General features: G+C 40.8%; 1 protein-coding gene across 5 annotated transcripts in view; it reads right to left on the reverse strand.

The window, feature by feature from the left end:
- Positions 1-12577, reverse strand: part of DLC1 (DLC1 Rho GTPase activating protein) — a 313895-nt gene that overhangs the window by 22122 nt on the left and 279196 nt on the right. For all 5 annotated transcript variants that reach the window (XM_044418408.1, XM_044418409.1, XM_044418405.1 and 2 more), the window contains 2 exons: positions 11045-11126; positions 2572-2635 (listed from right to left, as the gene is read on the reverse strand). In XM_044418408.1, the coding sequence (XP_044274343.1) occupies positions 2572-2635; positions 11045-11126 (146 nt within the window). The remainder of the gene's footprint in view (positions 1-2571; positions 2636-11044; positions 11127-12577) is intronic.

Below are 12577 nucleotides of genomic sequence, written 5' to 3' on the forward strand. Positions count from 1 at the left end.
TCTGACTTGGTCTATGACCTATCCTACAGAAGGCTGTTAAACTGTTGTCTCTGATTTCAGTTTCACTGCAGAACTGAGATGTGAGCACTACAGGAAGAGTATTTTTTCCTAATTTTCTGCTTCATAAGCTCTAGGTGGCAATGTGGACACTGCAATTATACAAGTGGTGAAAAGCACTGTTATTTTCAGAAATAACACTGCATTTCCCCTGTTCTAGAAGAACTGGCTTTCGCTGTCTATAGAAGCCGTAAGCAATGTTAGCAGCAAATGATGAGCACACAGTAACTGTCTTGAGTAGAAAAGCTTTCCTACACTTAGCAGAAACTCAACCACTGTTGCGCTCAGAAAATCTGGTGAGGTTCACTCCATTCCATCTCTGTATCTGGAGATGAGAATGTCAGATACCAGAAGCAGAACCTTGTTTTGATCTCCATGTTGTGATTTTTTTTTTCTTGAGGCTTGCTCAACTACACCTATTTTCACATTTCAGCAGCAAATGAAGGACCTTTTTTTCTTCCAAACGTTTGGGAAATGAAGAAGGTGTTTAATTGTTCTTGTAAGATTTTGTAGGTTATTTGTAATCTATTTTACTGCTTTGGATGAAAGATACTCAGAGAGAGATACAGCTATTATTAAAAGTGTAAGTTAATCTGCATACATATGAATTTATTGTGCATATGCAGAACAGCTTTTTCTAATTATGAAGTGGTATTTATGTAATGCAATAAACCGCAACTGTGTTTTTAAACAAAAATGTTGGGAAACAGAAGTTCTTTTTTAGCAGAAGACATCTCCCATGGGTAGCAGTGCTTTCCCCAACTAAGCTCTAGAACTGGTGATGCACAAGAGAAGACAATCAAAGTTTGGCAGCGTGCTCCTGTTAGCACAATGGGGTGTTCAGCCTTTTGCACAAGGTCTGCTTACACAACATGTCAAGATACATGCTTGTGCCAAATCTGTCTGGCCCAGCAAAGTCTTCTGCTTACTCCTTGCTCAACAGTTTGCAGAAAATTGTCCCAACCAGATTTTTTTTTTCTGCTGGCACACCACTGGAATCAACCCATTCAGTATTTTACTGTTTCACTATGTATGCTTATATACATAGAAAGCCAGACTGAGACATGTATGCATACACAGACCCCCACCCCCAAAGTCATTCTACTCTGAGCATTACTCAGGCTGGGAGTTATAGGCCTTGTTTCTGTCTAAACATGCTCATAAGAAAGACTGTTTTCCTGCAGCTAGAGGATGCATTCCATTTCAGAGTGGACACACTGGGGAAAACCGATCTGACCCAGAGCTTCGGTCCCTGCATAGTGTAGAGGATTACCTACACTGACCCACTTCAAGCACCAGTTCAAAATAAGCCTATACAGCATAAAACAAAGAATTGATTGTTGCGGATTATTGTCAAGATGACCTAAAAGCAACATATCAACATCCTAAATGCTTGCAATCCCAAGTAGCTCTTCTGTTGTTAAATACCAACCCAACAAAGAACCAAGCTCTGCACTGATCTGGGATACAGATACAAATTCACTGACCATCACAGTTATTTTGTAACTAAGTGCTATAACAATGGTGAACACTCAAAATATTCTATTTTATGCAATTCTGCAAAATAAGTACCATCACGCATGCAGGTTTCAGAAAAGCTGGTTTAATCCTGCTGTTTTCACTCCCATTAAAACACATAATGATATTTAAAGAATAGAAGTCTGACTAACTATTTCTTTTTTGGGCACATGAAGCATTTTAATTCTATTAAAGAGCATTAACAATAAGCCTTTTCAAGTTTCACGCTGAAAGAAAATCAAATGAACATGTCAGCAGTTGACACACCTAGCCTTCCCTTCTACCTGCCCCACCGTGGCCATCTACATATGAGCAGAGGTCCCTCTATCCTTGATGGGATTATGAATGCAAAATTTTCAGCCTTTGAACTCAGCCCAGGAGGCCCTGCCCTTCAGAAAGCAGCCTAGACATTGTAGGAGATGGAGATGGAGACTGGAGGGTGTGTGGCTAAGGCAATCCCTTTTTCAAACATGTTTTACCTGCTCACGCTTAGAGCAGGGCTGGCACCTGGGACATCCAATGATGAGGGACCCGTGGAGTTGCTCTTCATTTTCGCCAGTGAGACCTGCTTGTTTGCCTGTCTCTCTCTCTGGCCCAGCAGGAGACGAAACAATAGGTCTCCCTGCAGGCAAGTGGGACCAGTAATGAAAAAGAACTGGAGGAGCAATAGCACTGGGGCACAACCGTGCTTCTCAGACAGCCCCACTGAGGGTGTCTTTCCCAAGGCCTCCCAAAACCTGCATTCTACAGTTGCAAAATGCCCGAATAGGGCCTATGGAATCCCGCACATCTTTATGGGGAAGGCAGTGCCACTCCTGATTCTCTTGTCTTTAAGGTTTTAGCTAGAGACTGACATCCTGTGCTCATTTGGCAAGAGAGTAAATCTGAATGAGCTCAATGGGGCCTACTTCCAAGAAAACACACACAAGTTCAGGCTGCAAGGAAATGCCCTCAAATACTTTACAGTACCATGACAGATCTGTCAAAAGCACTTACCCGTTTCCTATGAGGACTGATCTCTAGCTTCATCACTGCACATTTGTTTAAAGTGTTTAAACGCCTACAGGGGGGGAAAAAACACACACGATTAACAGTAAACATGTCATTCTGTGATAGGAACTATTTCAACTAATGGATTATTGCAGAAGCTCTCACTAAGCTTATTTACATAGAAATGAACAAAGGGGAGCCTCAAAAATAGCATTTATGCTTAATTAACACCACATTACATCAGCTGGAGACCAGATTTTGTGGAGTGGGTGGGATACAGATGCAGAAACGTAAGAACAAGCTTTCTTAAATCAGTTCCTTATGAGTCAAGACCATAAAGGAGAGCTTGTTCAACCAGCGACCATTAAATTGGGCTAACCGGAGTATGGTCATACAAGGTTCTTGTTTTCCTAGAGGAAAACTACTGGTGCTTTCCAAAACTTGACCTTTCTTGGAATGCAGCAAACTACATGAAATAAGGGATTAAATACTTTGGAATAAACTGTCTGCATCTAACACAATTTCCATATAGTATGAATAGTTCAAAAAGCATGTCCATGAATTGCTAGTGACTAGGATTTGACACTGCAAGTTTTGTATGTGCTGTATCCAAATGGACTTGGGAGAGACAGAGACTACTACCTTGTAACTTTAGCTGACAGTATGCTAAACCTGTGAAAGCTAGACCCATTCTGTTACATCCATGGGGCAGACTGTCCATGCAACAGGAAGTTAGTGTTTGGTAAAGCACTAAATGATCTGAAATGGCTGTTTCTGGAAGAGAAGTCAGCAACACTTTGTGCAAACTCCCCGTTCCGGCATTGAGTGTTCTGGCTCATTTCCAGTTGCTGTAGGAGCACCAGCTTCATGTTGCATTAACTGCAGTTCCTGTTAGTGCATAAGCAACACTGACTATTGCCCATACGATTTTAAAAAACTTAAACAGAACTCAAAGCTTGCTGAAGTGCAAAACATCTTTAGGAAAGCGTCCAAAAACAGCTTAGTGAGAACTCAGCATGTTCCTCAGTGGGAGAATGCATAAAATCAAGGGGTGGGGGAATTTTCAGAAATGGTGTGGCTGCCTGCCTAAACAGAACTGTACTATGCAACAGTTGGTTTTAAGTTGTACTTGTATAATTTTACTGGGGTGCACACTAGTTTTGAAGGATCAGAAAATATATTAAGATTCAGATAACAGGAATTGTAATTTATTTTCTTTACTTTTGCTTTATTGTATTGCTTATTGTATTGTATTGTATTGCTTATTGTATTGCTTTACACACAACATCTTGAAGCCGGGGAGGAAAGGAACATCATTCATGCATCAGACAAAAAATATTTTCAACCTGAATTCGTGCGCAGTACTGAGTACTGCTGCTTGCTTCCTTGCTTTCCATGTCTTTCTACGTCTATGAAACTAAAACCTCAAAGAAGGTACCTTATTTTCCACACATCAGGTACTTATATTGTTCTGTTCAGCATGTAATATACTATTTTCACTGTAGCCCCAGGACAACTCTTGCTAATCTCTCTCCAATGGAAAGAAAATCAGAACCTTCCCCTTTACTCAAGGTTGTAGCAGTTCTCTCATACTGTTATACCACATGTAAAAATGGCTTGCTGGGTTAAAAAGAAATACAGCTGTTTCATTAAAGTAAGCTCCCCAGGAAAATAGCTTTTATCAGGTAGGATAAATACTCCATGCATGTGTTTGTGAATACTATCATCTCCTTGGGCAACGCTAATGAACAGCTGGAGGCCAATGAGAACCTTTTGAACGACCTCAAGGGATGTAAGTCTTCAGGCCAGAACTTATCAGAGTTGGCTGGCTCAGGTTTGGAATTACTTGGCACATAAACAGTTCTTGCTGTTAGCACTAGTGTTGCATGAGCTTCAGCCACACCAGCCCTCCTCTCTGCTGCCGTTGCGCCAGAAGAGATTGGAAGCTTTTGTTTCCATTTTTTAACTAACCTTAAGTAACCCTTGTTAATGTTAAGTCTAACCACAGTTTGTCTGGGTTGAGTTACACCTTCAGTTTAGTGAAAAAAGGCAGCTTCAGACCATGGTTGATGCGGTCTGTTTTCCCCTCACTAAGCCATGGTAAAGATTAATCACAGTTCAGATGTAAGGATAAAATGTGGTTAGTGGAAAAAAGAAGGAAAAAAAGTTATAAAAACAAAAGCAAAAAAGAACTCCTCCTTGTGGCTGGATCTGTCATTGACCTGTCCCAGAAAGACTCCCTGTTATTCCACAATTTGAGTCAGCAAACATAGATTCATTTGATGTGTATGTCTGTGTGCATGCATTAAATGTCTCTAAGGCAAAAGAAAAAAATCAAATACTTTGTTATGGACTAAATAAAGAGAGCTCAAAAATAATTAAGATGGCTTCCATACCGCTTAAAAAAATAAGAACCTCTAGTGCAGAATACAGTTTTCTAGGTCTTACATAAACATTTCCACATTTTACAGCATTAGTCCCTCTATTTGGTTTTATCTAGTTTCAACCTGTTGCATTTAACCAGCTCAACCACTTTGATCTGTCAGAGAAAACATATTTTCAGCCAGTCTGATAAGAGTGTCTTTGATTTCACAGATTATCTGTAGCCTGCCTCTTTAAAATAAGTGCCTTGGGCAGCTGGAGGAGATAAGTGTAGAGACTGTGAAAACTATTTTCACAGAGCTAACTTTACAACTAAACTTCACATGGATGCTTTACAAAAAGGAACACAAAAGAGTAGGAAAGTTCCTTGTTTTCCTGCCCAATTTTAAGTACTTCTGCTGGAGAGGTACCACACTATTTTTAAATTTATTTATCATAGAATGATAGGAGAGTTGGAAGGGGCCATGAAGGCCATTGAGTGCAACTCCCATATTTATACCCCACCTTTTTTCCTTTAAAAGAACTCAAGGCAGCTTACACAATTCTCTTCCTCTTCTCAACCATATACTCACAACAAACCTGTGAGGTATAATACAAGTGTATGTAGGTTGGAAGATCTGGCACTGCCAATAATGGGGAGGAAGAAAAGGTCTAGGTCCAGTTGGCAAACTGGGAGGTTCTGGTGGGATGCTACTGTGACTAAGAAGGCCATGCTACCAATTCCTGCATTACTGAAACACTGCAAAGTGAGAAGCATAGGCTAACTGAAGGAAAATTCCTTTTTGTTGACAAGTTAAGTGCATGGAAACTGATTTCCCCACAAACAGACATGCTTGCTGAGAAATACAGTTGAAACTTGCTTTAAAGCAAGATGCTAAAGTCAGGAAAGCCCAGAAAGGGATTTTCAAAGCAACTTTATAAATGTCAACTCTAAAGTATGACCCATTGAATTCAGTGGGACTTATTGAAGGTAAGTGGATGTAAGACTGTGGCCTTACAAAGCCTAACAGCAAAAGAAACTATTTGTTTTCTCACTGACCATAAGTATTTCCAACTTATCCACCCCAGACATGAGGACTACAAACAAGTTTCTTGAGAAAAAAGAAAGCTTGAATCCTGAAAAATCCATTAAGAACCCATAGACTATATGGAAGTGCTTCAGGAATTGACATTATTTGCTAATCCTACAATCACAAGTAAATATTAGAAATGGGATAACCATTAAAAACGTACAGTTATTCATTTATTTTTGAGAAAGGAAATTGTTTATTTCCCCACTTGTGCAGTGGTGTGGTTTCCACATAATGTTAATGCATTGCTTAACGTATAGTCTGTTGCTATACCCAAGGTCTACCTGGCAGACAACTGTAAGGCAACAAAGTTATCTCAATCCATAGGTTGTTTCTCATCTTCTAAACTCATCCCCTCCTTCTATGCCTCTGTGGGACAATATTACTGGCATGTAGAGCAGCTCTTTTAAATCACTTATTCATGCTGCCTGTGAGACAACCCATAGTTCTGGGTTCATGACAACTCATGGTTTAAAGAACTCAGAGTTCATGACCCATCACCAGACCTGGGTTCATTTTGTTGTTTGTTCATGGTTCACAAATCATGGTTTGTTAGTATGGCCATCTTCACACACTACAACTCAGAATTTAACAACCTATACAATGTGTTAGTGTCAGGTACAAATCAGACCAAAGGGTAAGCTGTCATTTGTGTGAACAGTATCTTGTGAAGCTCACCATTATACTGAAAAACTAGCCAGCCATACATATTTTTATTTAAAAAATAAATACACCACACTTTCATTCCCAAGAGAATTTCAGAGCAGTGCATGTAAAAAGCAAACATTTGGTACAATAAAATTACCAAAACAGATAAATTGAACAGCATAAAACTATTTCAGCTGGCTCAAAAAATACTCATTTAAATTTAAAAATAGAATTGTTGATTCCATCCCTCTCACATGCTTGTGCAAATAGAAAGGTTTTAATGTGATATGTACAAATATTAGTGGCAGGCATAATTGCTGATGTAATGACATTCTAAAGTCAGGCTGGCACCAAAGAAAAGGCCTTCACTTTTGAAGATGATTTATATACTTCTCTTATAGAAGGAATAAGGAAAAGACCATCCTTTGATTACCTGAATGCATGGGCCAACTGATATTACAGTGTTTATATCCCACCATTTTTTATGTTGCAAAGAGCCCTAGGTGACACAGTATTCCTCCTTTCCATTTTATCCTCACAACAGTCATTCTGTGAGGTAGCTTGGGCTGACAGTGAGTCATCAGTGAGGACTAGAACCTGGGTCTCTTGGAACCCGGTTTGACACTCCAAGCACCATATTACCCTGGCTCTCATGAGACTTGATTTACATGTAAGGCCCTTTAACTGGGCTTGGTAGCTAATGGGCAACCAAAGTTGCTCCTTCAGAACAGATGCAATATGGTTCCACTTAGGCAAACCTGCCAGAAAGCTGAGTTAGTTGGTGCTTCCAAGAGTTTTCAAGAGCAGATTACAGTGAAATTACAGTAGATTTCCATTACTTCTGGTACAAAAACTAATGCAGTAGTTTGAGTGATCACGTATCTTGCAGTCAGTGTACACCTTTGAAGTTCCTAGTTGCTATCTAGAGACATTTTCAAGACCCAAGTACAAACAATATTTTACAAAGTAAGGCTCCTGAAACATATCTGGAAGATTACAGTTCAAATCCTTTTGCTTTCTGATAAGATTTCACTACACAGCTAATTTCTAACCCCACTCTAGCGTAAAGGGGTATTGTTATTAGTAGGCACTTGATCCTGAAAGAGTAAATCTGATCATTCATAAGAAGAGGAGGAGGAGGAGGAGGAGAAAAAATCATGGGAACAATACTCTGAAAATATGACATTGGCCAGACCGCAAAGGAACATTTTCCAACTCGAAGCCCTCCAGATGTTTTAGATTTCAATTCCCATCAGCCCCAGGCAGCATGGTCAAAGGTCAGGCATACTGAGAGTGGTAGACCAAAACATCTGAGGGGCATCGGGTTGGGAAAGGTTGTTTTGGACAAATATAAATTTCCATGTACATCTTTTAAACTATCACAAGGGGAAAGACAAAGACAACAGTCTGGTTCTTTCAAATGCCACAAGTTCAGTTTTCTGAACAGCAATACCCTTGAACCAATGTGCAAATTACATTTGGTAAACCATAGCAAACTAGGTTACAATAGGAAGCCAAAATATCACAATTGTTAGTTTAATCAAATGAAAGCATGCTTTCTGGATGTTGTTTCCTTAAACAAAAGAATCTACTGGCAAGGATTTTTTCCTCCCTTAAAACATTTCTTATTTTTCTTTAAGCTTGAAAATCATGCAAGAGTCACATTTACTATTTATGAATCAGGATAAAAATGAATGGTTTTCTTCTTATAATAAATGAAACTGCTTTCCTTCAAGATGAATTTAGAAACTTTTAACTTCTTGTAGATACCAATTCTAAAACTCAGGTGAAAATTCCACTTGAAGAATGTGGGCCTTCAGTTGATCATTGTATTTCCTCAACAACAAAATACTGTTTTTCACTCCTAACTCCTGTTGACAGTAAAGTGTGAATTCTCTGTGTTGATGTGTTGGGTGCCAAAAGAATAACAAGGGAGATGACATGAGAAGGGCCATTACTGAGAGTCCCTTGAGGTATGCAAAAAAATTTTTTTTTTCCATTTCTGGAAAAAGATTGTTCCAAACCAGCAGAGGATAACATACTGGCTGAATCTAGAACTTGGTCAGCTAGCCTGGTTATTACTGAAAAACTCTTTTACTGAGGATGCATAGATATCCATTTTAAAGGAATGCACAGCCTCTTTATTTAGATAGCTCAATTATTATGCCTGCTTAGTTAACAAGTGATAGACTGCAGGTGAGCTGGCTCCTTTCTTGCTATACATGTCTGAGCTTCCCCAGAGCTGATTTGGAAAGGCATGAGAGGAGGCATTTGATTTTATCTCCCATTTGATGGATATGTTCAGGGGTGAGCACAGTGTCTATGCAGCAAGTTAAACATAGCGCCCTGAAATAGGCAACTGAGATTTTGCAAAGTCACGTTTGCAGATAGGCAGCTAACCATGTGGAATTGCCGTTAGAGTCACCTTTTTTCAGCTTTAGTGAGTCTTGTGGAGTGGAGGACTTCACATAAGTGTTTGGGGAGAATCCAGAGGGGCAGACTCTGCCAATTCTGTTGTGCAAGCAACATCATATGTGGAATCCACACAGTGCTTTGGGGATTACCCAAAATGAGTAGAAATGCTGATTCCGGAATTCCGGAATGCTAATTCTCCCACGTGTGAGTGGTGCAGCCCACTTGAACAAATGAATTGGGACACACTGCTTGCAGAAGAAAACTTCCGTAGGGCGGAAGGGCATAGGCAGGGGCCTAGGCCCCCCACTTATTCTGCCTTTCATATCTAAAGAAGTATGTGGTGACTTTCCATATGCACCTTTTAGAACGGGAGGGTGGGAAACAATGCAATCGCTGGGAAATCGGTGAATGATTAGGGGACCACTCACAGAGGAGCTGAGAAATAAGGCATGACACCCCCTTCCTGTGCAAAAGGCAATTGGCTCCAGAGCAAATTTATACATGGAGCAGTTGCCCTCTATTTCTCCCATTCTTAATCACAAATGGAAGGAAAACTGAAACTAAGGCTGTGATTACTGTTGGTTTCCCTTTCCTTAGGGAAGTGCCACATTTCATCTCTTCAGTGTAGGAAATTAGGTATGTTTGCACAAGATTTGTTAGTCATCTTGTGCTTTGGCATTATTACTTAGCTCAAAGCAACCACAAGCACAAGAAGCTACAGTGTGGCACCGCTACTGTGAAAACACCGAAGACAGTCGGTAAATATACACATCGTGAATAAAAATATATTAGCAATGCAAAAAAATGAAGAAACATTTAACAACATATAGAAACTGTGCTGAAAAAAGATAAGACAGATAGGAAGCTACTACAAAGAAGTGGTGGAACCTTTTCTTTAAAGCAAAGGAAAAGGCTCTAGAACCAATTTCCAGTTCAACTTTTTCTGGGCAACCCCTGTCACTTGTTTAAATCCTAATGTGATCTGTCCCTGCTGATTTTTCTTCATGTAGTCCATAATTAAACAATGGAATTCAAAGGGATAATGACAGCTTACATGGATTTAGACAGCGATTAGCCAAATTAATGGTGTACGATTTGAGAATGGCTGCTGGACATGAGAGCTGGTCAGAGACAACGTGCCTCTGACACCAGTTACGAGGGAACAACAGCATGTCCTGCTTATGGACTTCCTGTGAGCATCTGGTTTGCCACTAGTGCACGACCAGATGCCGGAACAGATAAGGCTTTGGTCTGATCCAGCAGGGTTCTTCTTTTGTTTATAGCTCCACAGAGAGAGGGTGAAGGAAACTGACCACTGAAAACATTAATCTGAAAGCACAATTCCACATAAACCCCATGATAACTTTAGAACTCAGATGGGAATAGAGAAGAAGCAAACCAATCCCTCAATGGACACACACACACATACATGCTTTGTCTTAGGCCTTTGTGGCAGTCTGAGCTCGGGGAATTAACACATTCGTCCAAAGTAGGTACTGACTGTAGTTTTTAGGCTCAAGGTAGATGGAAGGTTTAGGGGCTGGGCAGTCATCACTGAAGACCCTTTTTTTATACTGAGCATTTCCTGGCTATCTCGAGAGCAGGGCTGGGAAACTTGCAGCCCTCCAGATGTTCTGGCCTACAACTCCCATCAGTCCTAGCCAGCACAGACAATGGTGAGGGATCATAAAAGTTGTAAGCCAAAACATTTGGAACACCACAGACTGTCCTTCCCTGCCACAGAGCCAATTCCATGAAGTCAAGTTTGGGAAGAGTCACTCTTCCCATGGTCCTTCCAAAAACACCAATGCACCATTCAATTGCAATTAATATACAGCAATAAATTCCCTGAATATTTATTGGAATATTTGGAATGAGTGACTAGGCAATAAATATACTAGCCGAGGCTGTCCAACTCATTTTATTCAAGTATCCTATTACCAAAGCAATCCTCTTCTACAGACCTGCACAAGGCTTCAATGGCATCTCTGTCCAGAAAGTCATGCTCTCTCTTCACTGAAGCAATGTCAATGGGAAATATAAGATCTGTAGGAATAAAAACAGACGGAGAATCAGAAAGCATGTTATTAGTGAAGATGGCTTATTTCAAATCAACTGGCTGTCTCCAAGACATCAGATACAAAGAAGCAGCTCCTACAAGACAAATTTGCTTTCATACCATCTTGGATGTGTGACAGAAACTCTGTTTTTCATATAGAACCTTTAACACACAGGACTGGCGACTGAAAGTTCCCATGTGTCACAGGAAGGAAAGAAAAGGGGGGAAAAGCACAGAGTTGCAAGCCAAGTACACAATTCCATGAGAAGAAAGAAAAAAGAACTTTAAAGCAAACATCCACTTCTTGAGGAAGCTTTCTAGGAGTCTGTATATGCTGCATTTAGGCAATAGGTTAACAATTCCAGCAGCCACCCTGAAAAGCAACAAAGCAAAGAAATAAAACAGTGCTTTGTGAATATTCAAACAGATTTTTTAAAAATAGACTGATACGGATGTCGTGTTTGGAATTGTGAGCAGCACAAGAATCAAGCTGCTGGAAACCTCATGCTGATTCAATTCCTCGAAAAAATCAATGTGCGCGGCCAGGCCCACACACTTGTGTCCCGAAGGCTGAAAAAACGGAGCCGCGAAGGAGGCCCACCAGCTGTGAACAGCAGCCCAAGCCGAAGGCTGGAAAGCCCTCCTGTGTGTGCAGCTTTCTGGGGACTGCTAAAACAGAGGGCTTGTCAAGCTCCGGGGAAGCCACAATGCATGGCTGATGGGCGGCATTTGCCTCACCAGCTATGCAGACCTGGCTTGGATAAACACTTGGGAGAGAGCACGGAGGAAGCAACCGAGGGAGCAACCGCACTGGCTAAAGCCTGGAAAGTTACAGCTGCCCTGCCACTGCAAACAGATGCATATTATTTATCATTCCCTACAAATCCCCCCTGAATGGCAGATGGATCTTGAGCCTGCATTCCTCGCACTGTCAGCAGCAGGCTCCAAATAGGTATCCCAGGAGGGCTCTTCCCCCATATGCTTCGAAGTGGGATTGCTTCTTGGTGAACTGCAATCCCTTATAATCAAGATAACATCTGCTATCCCTGCATCCACAGGAACTGGACTGATTGATGGATTGATTCATCCTATGGCTATATCCCAATGTTTTCCTTCTGCAAGGAAGCCTAAGAGGCTTAAATGGTCTTCCTCCTCTCCATTTTATCCTCACAACAACCCTGTGAGGTCAGTCAGATTGAGCATTACTGACTGGATCTAATCACCCAGTGACCTTCATGGCCTAGTGGGGACTAGAGCCCACATCTCTTGAACCTCAGTCCAATACACTCAGCACACGGACTACAAGCATAGTAAGAGGAAAGAGGTTTCCCTCATATAAATAGTCTTCCATCTGAAAATATGGGCCCTTTTATAACATGACAGATACCCTCCATCCCTGCAGGGTATTGTTCAAGCCAGTGTAATTCTTTTCTCACAC

This window comes from Varanus komodoensis, unplaced genomic scaffold, assembly GCF_004798865.1.
Source record: "Varanus komodoensis strain SLA01 unplaced genomic scaffold, ASM479886v1 scaffold9, whole genome shotgun sequence".
NCBI lineage: Eukaryota > Metazoa > Chordata > Lepidosauria > Squamata > Varanidae > Varanus > Varanus komodoensis.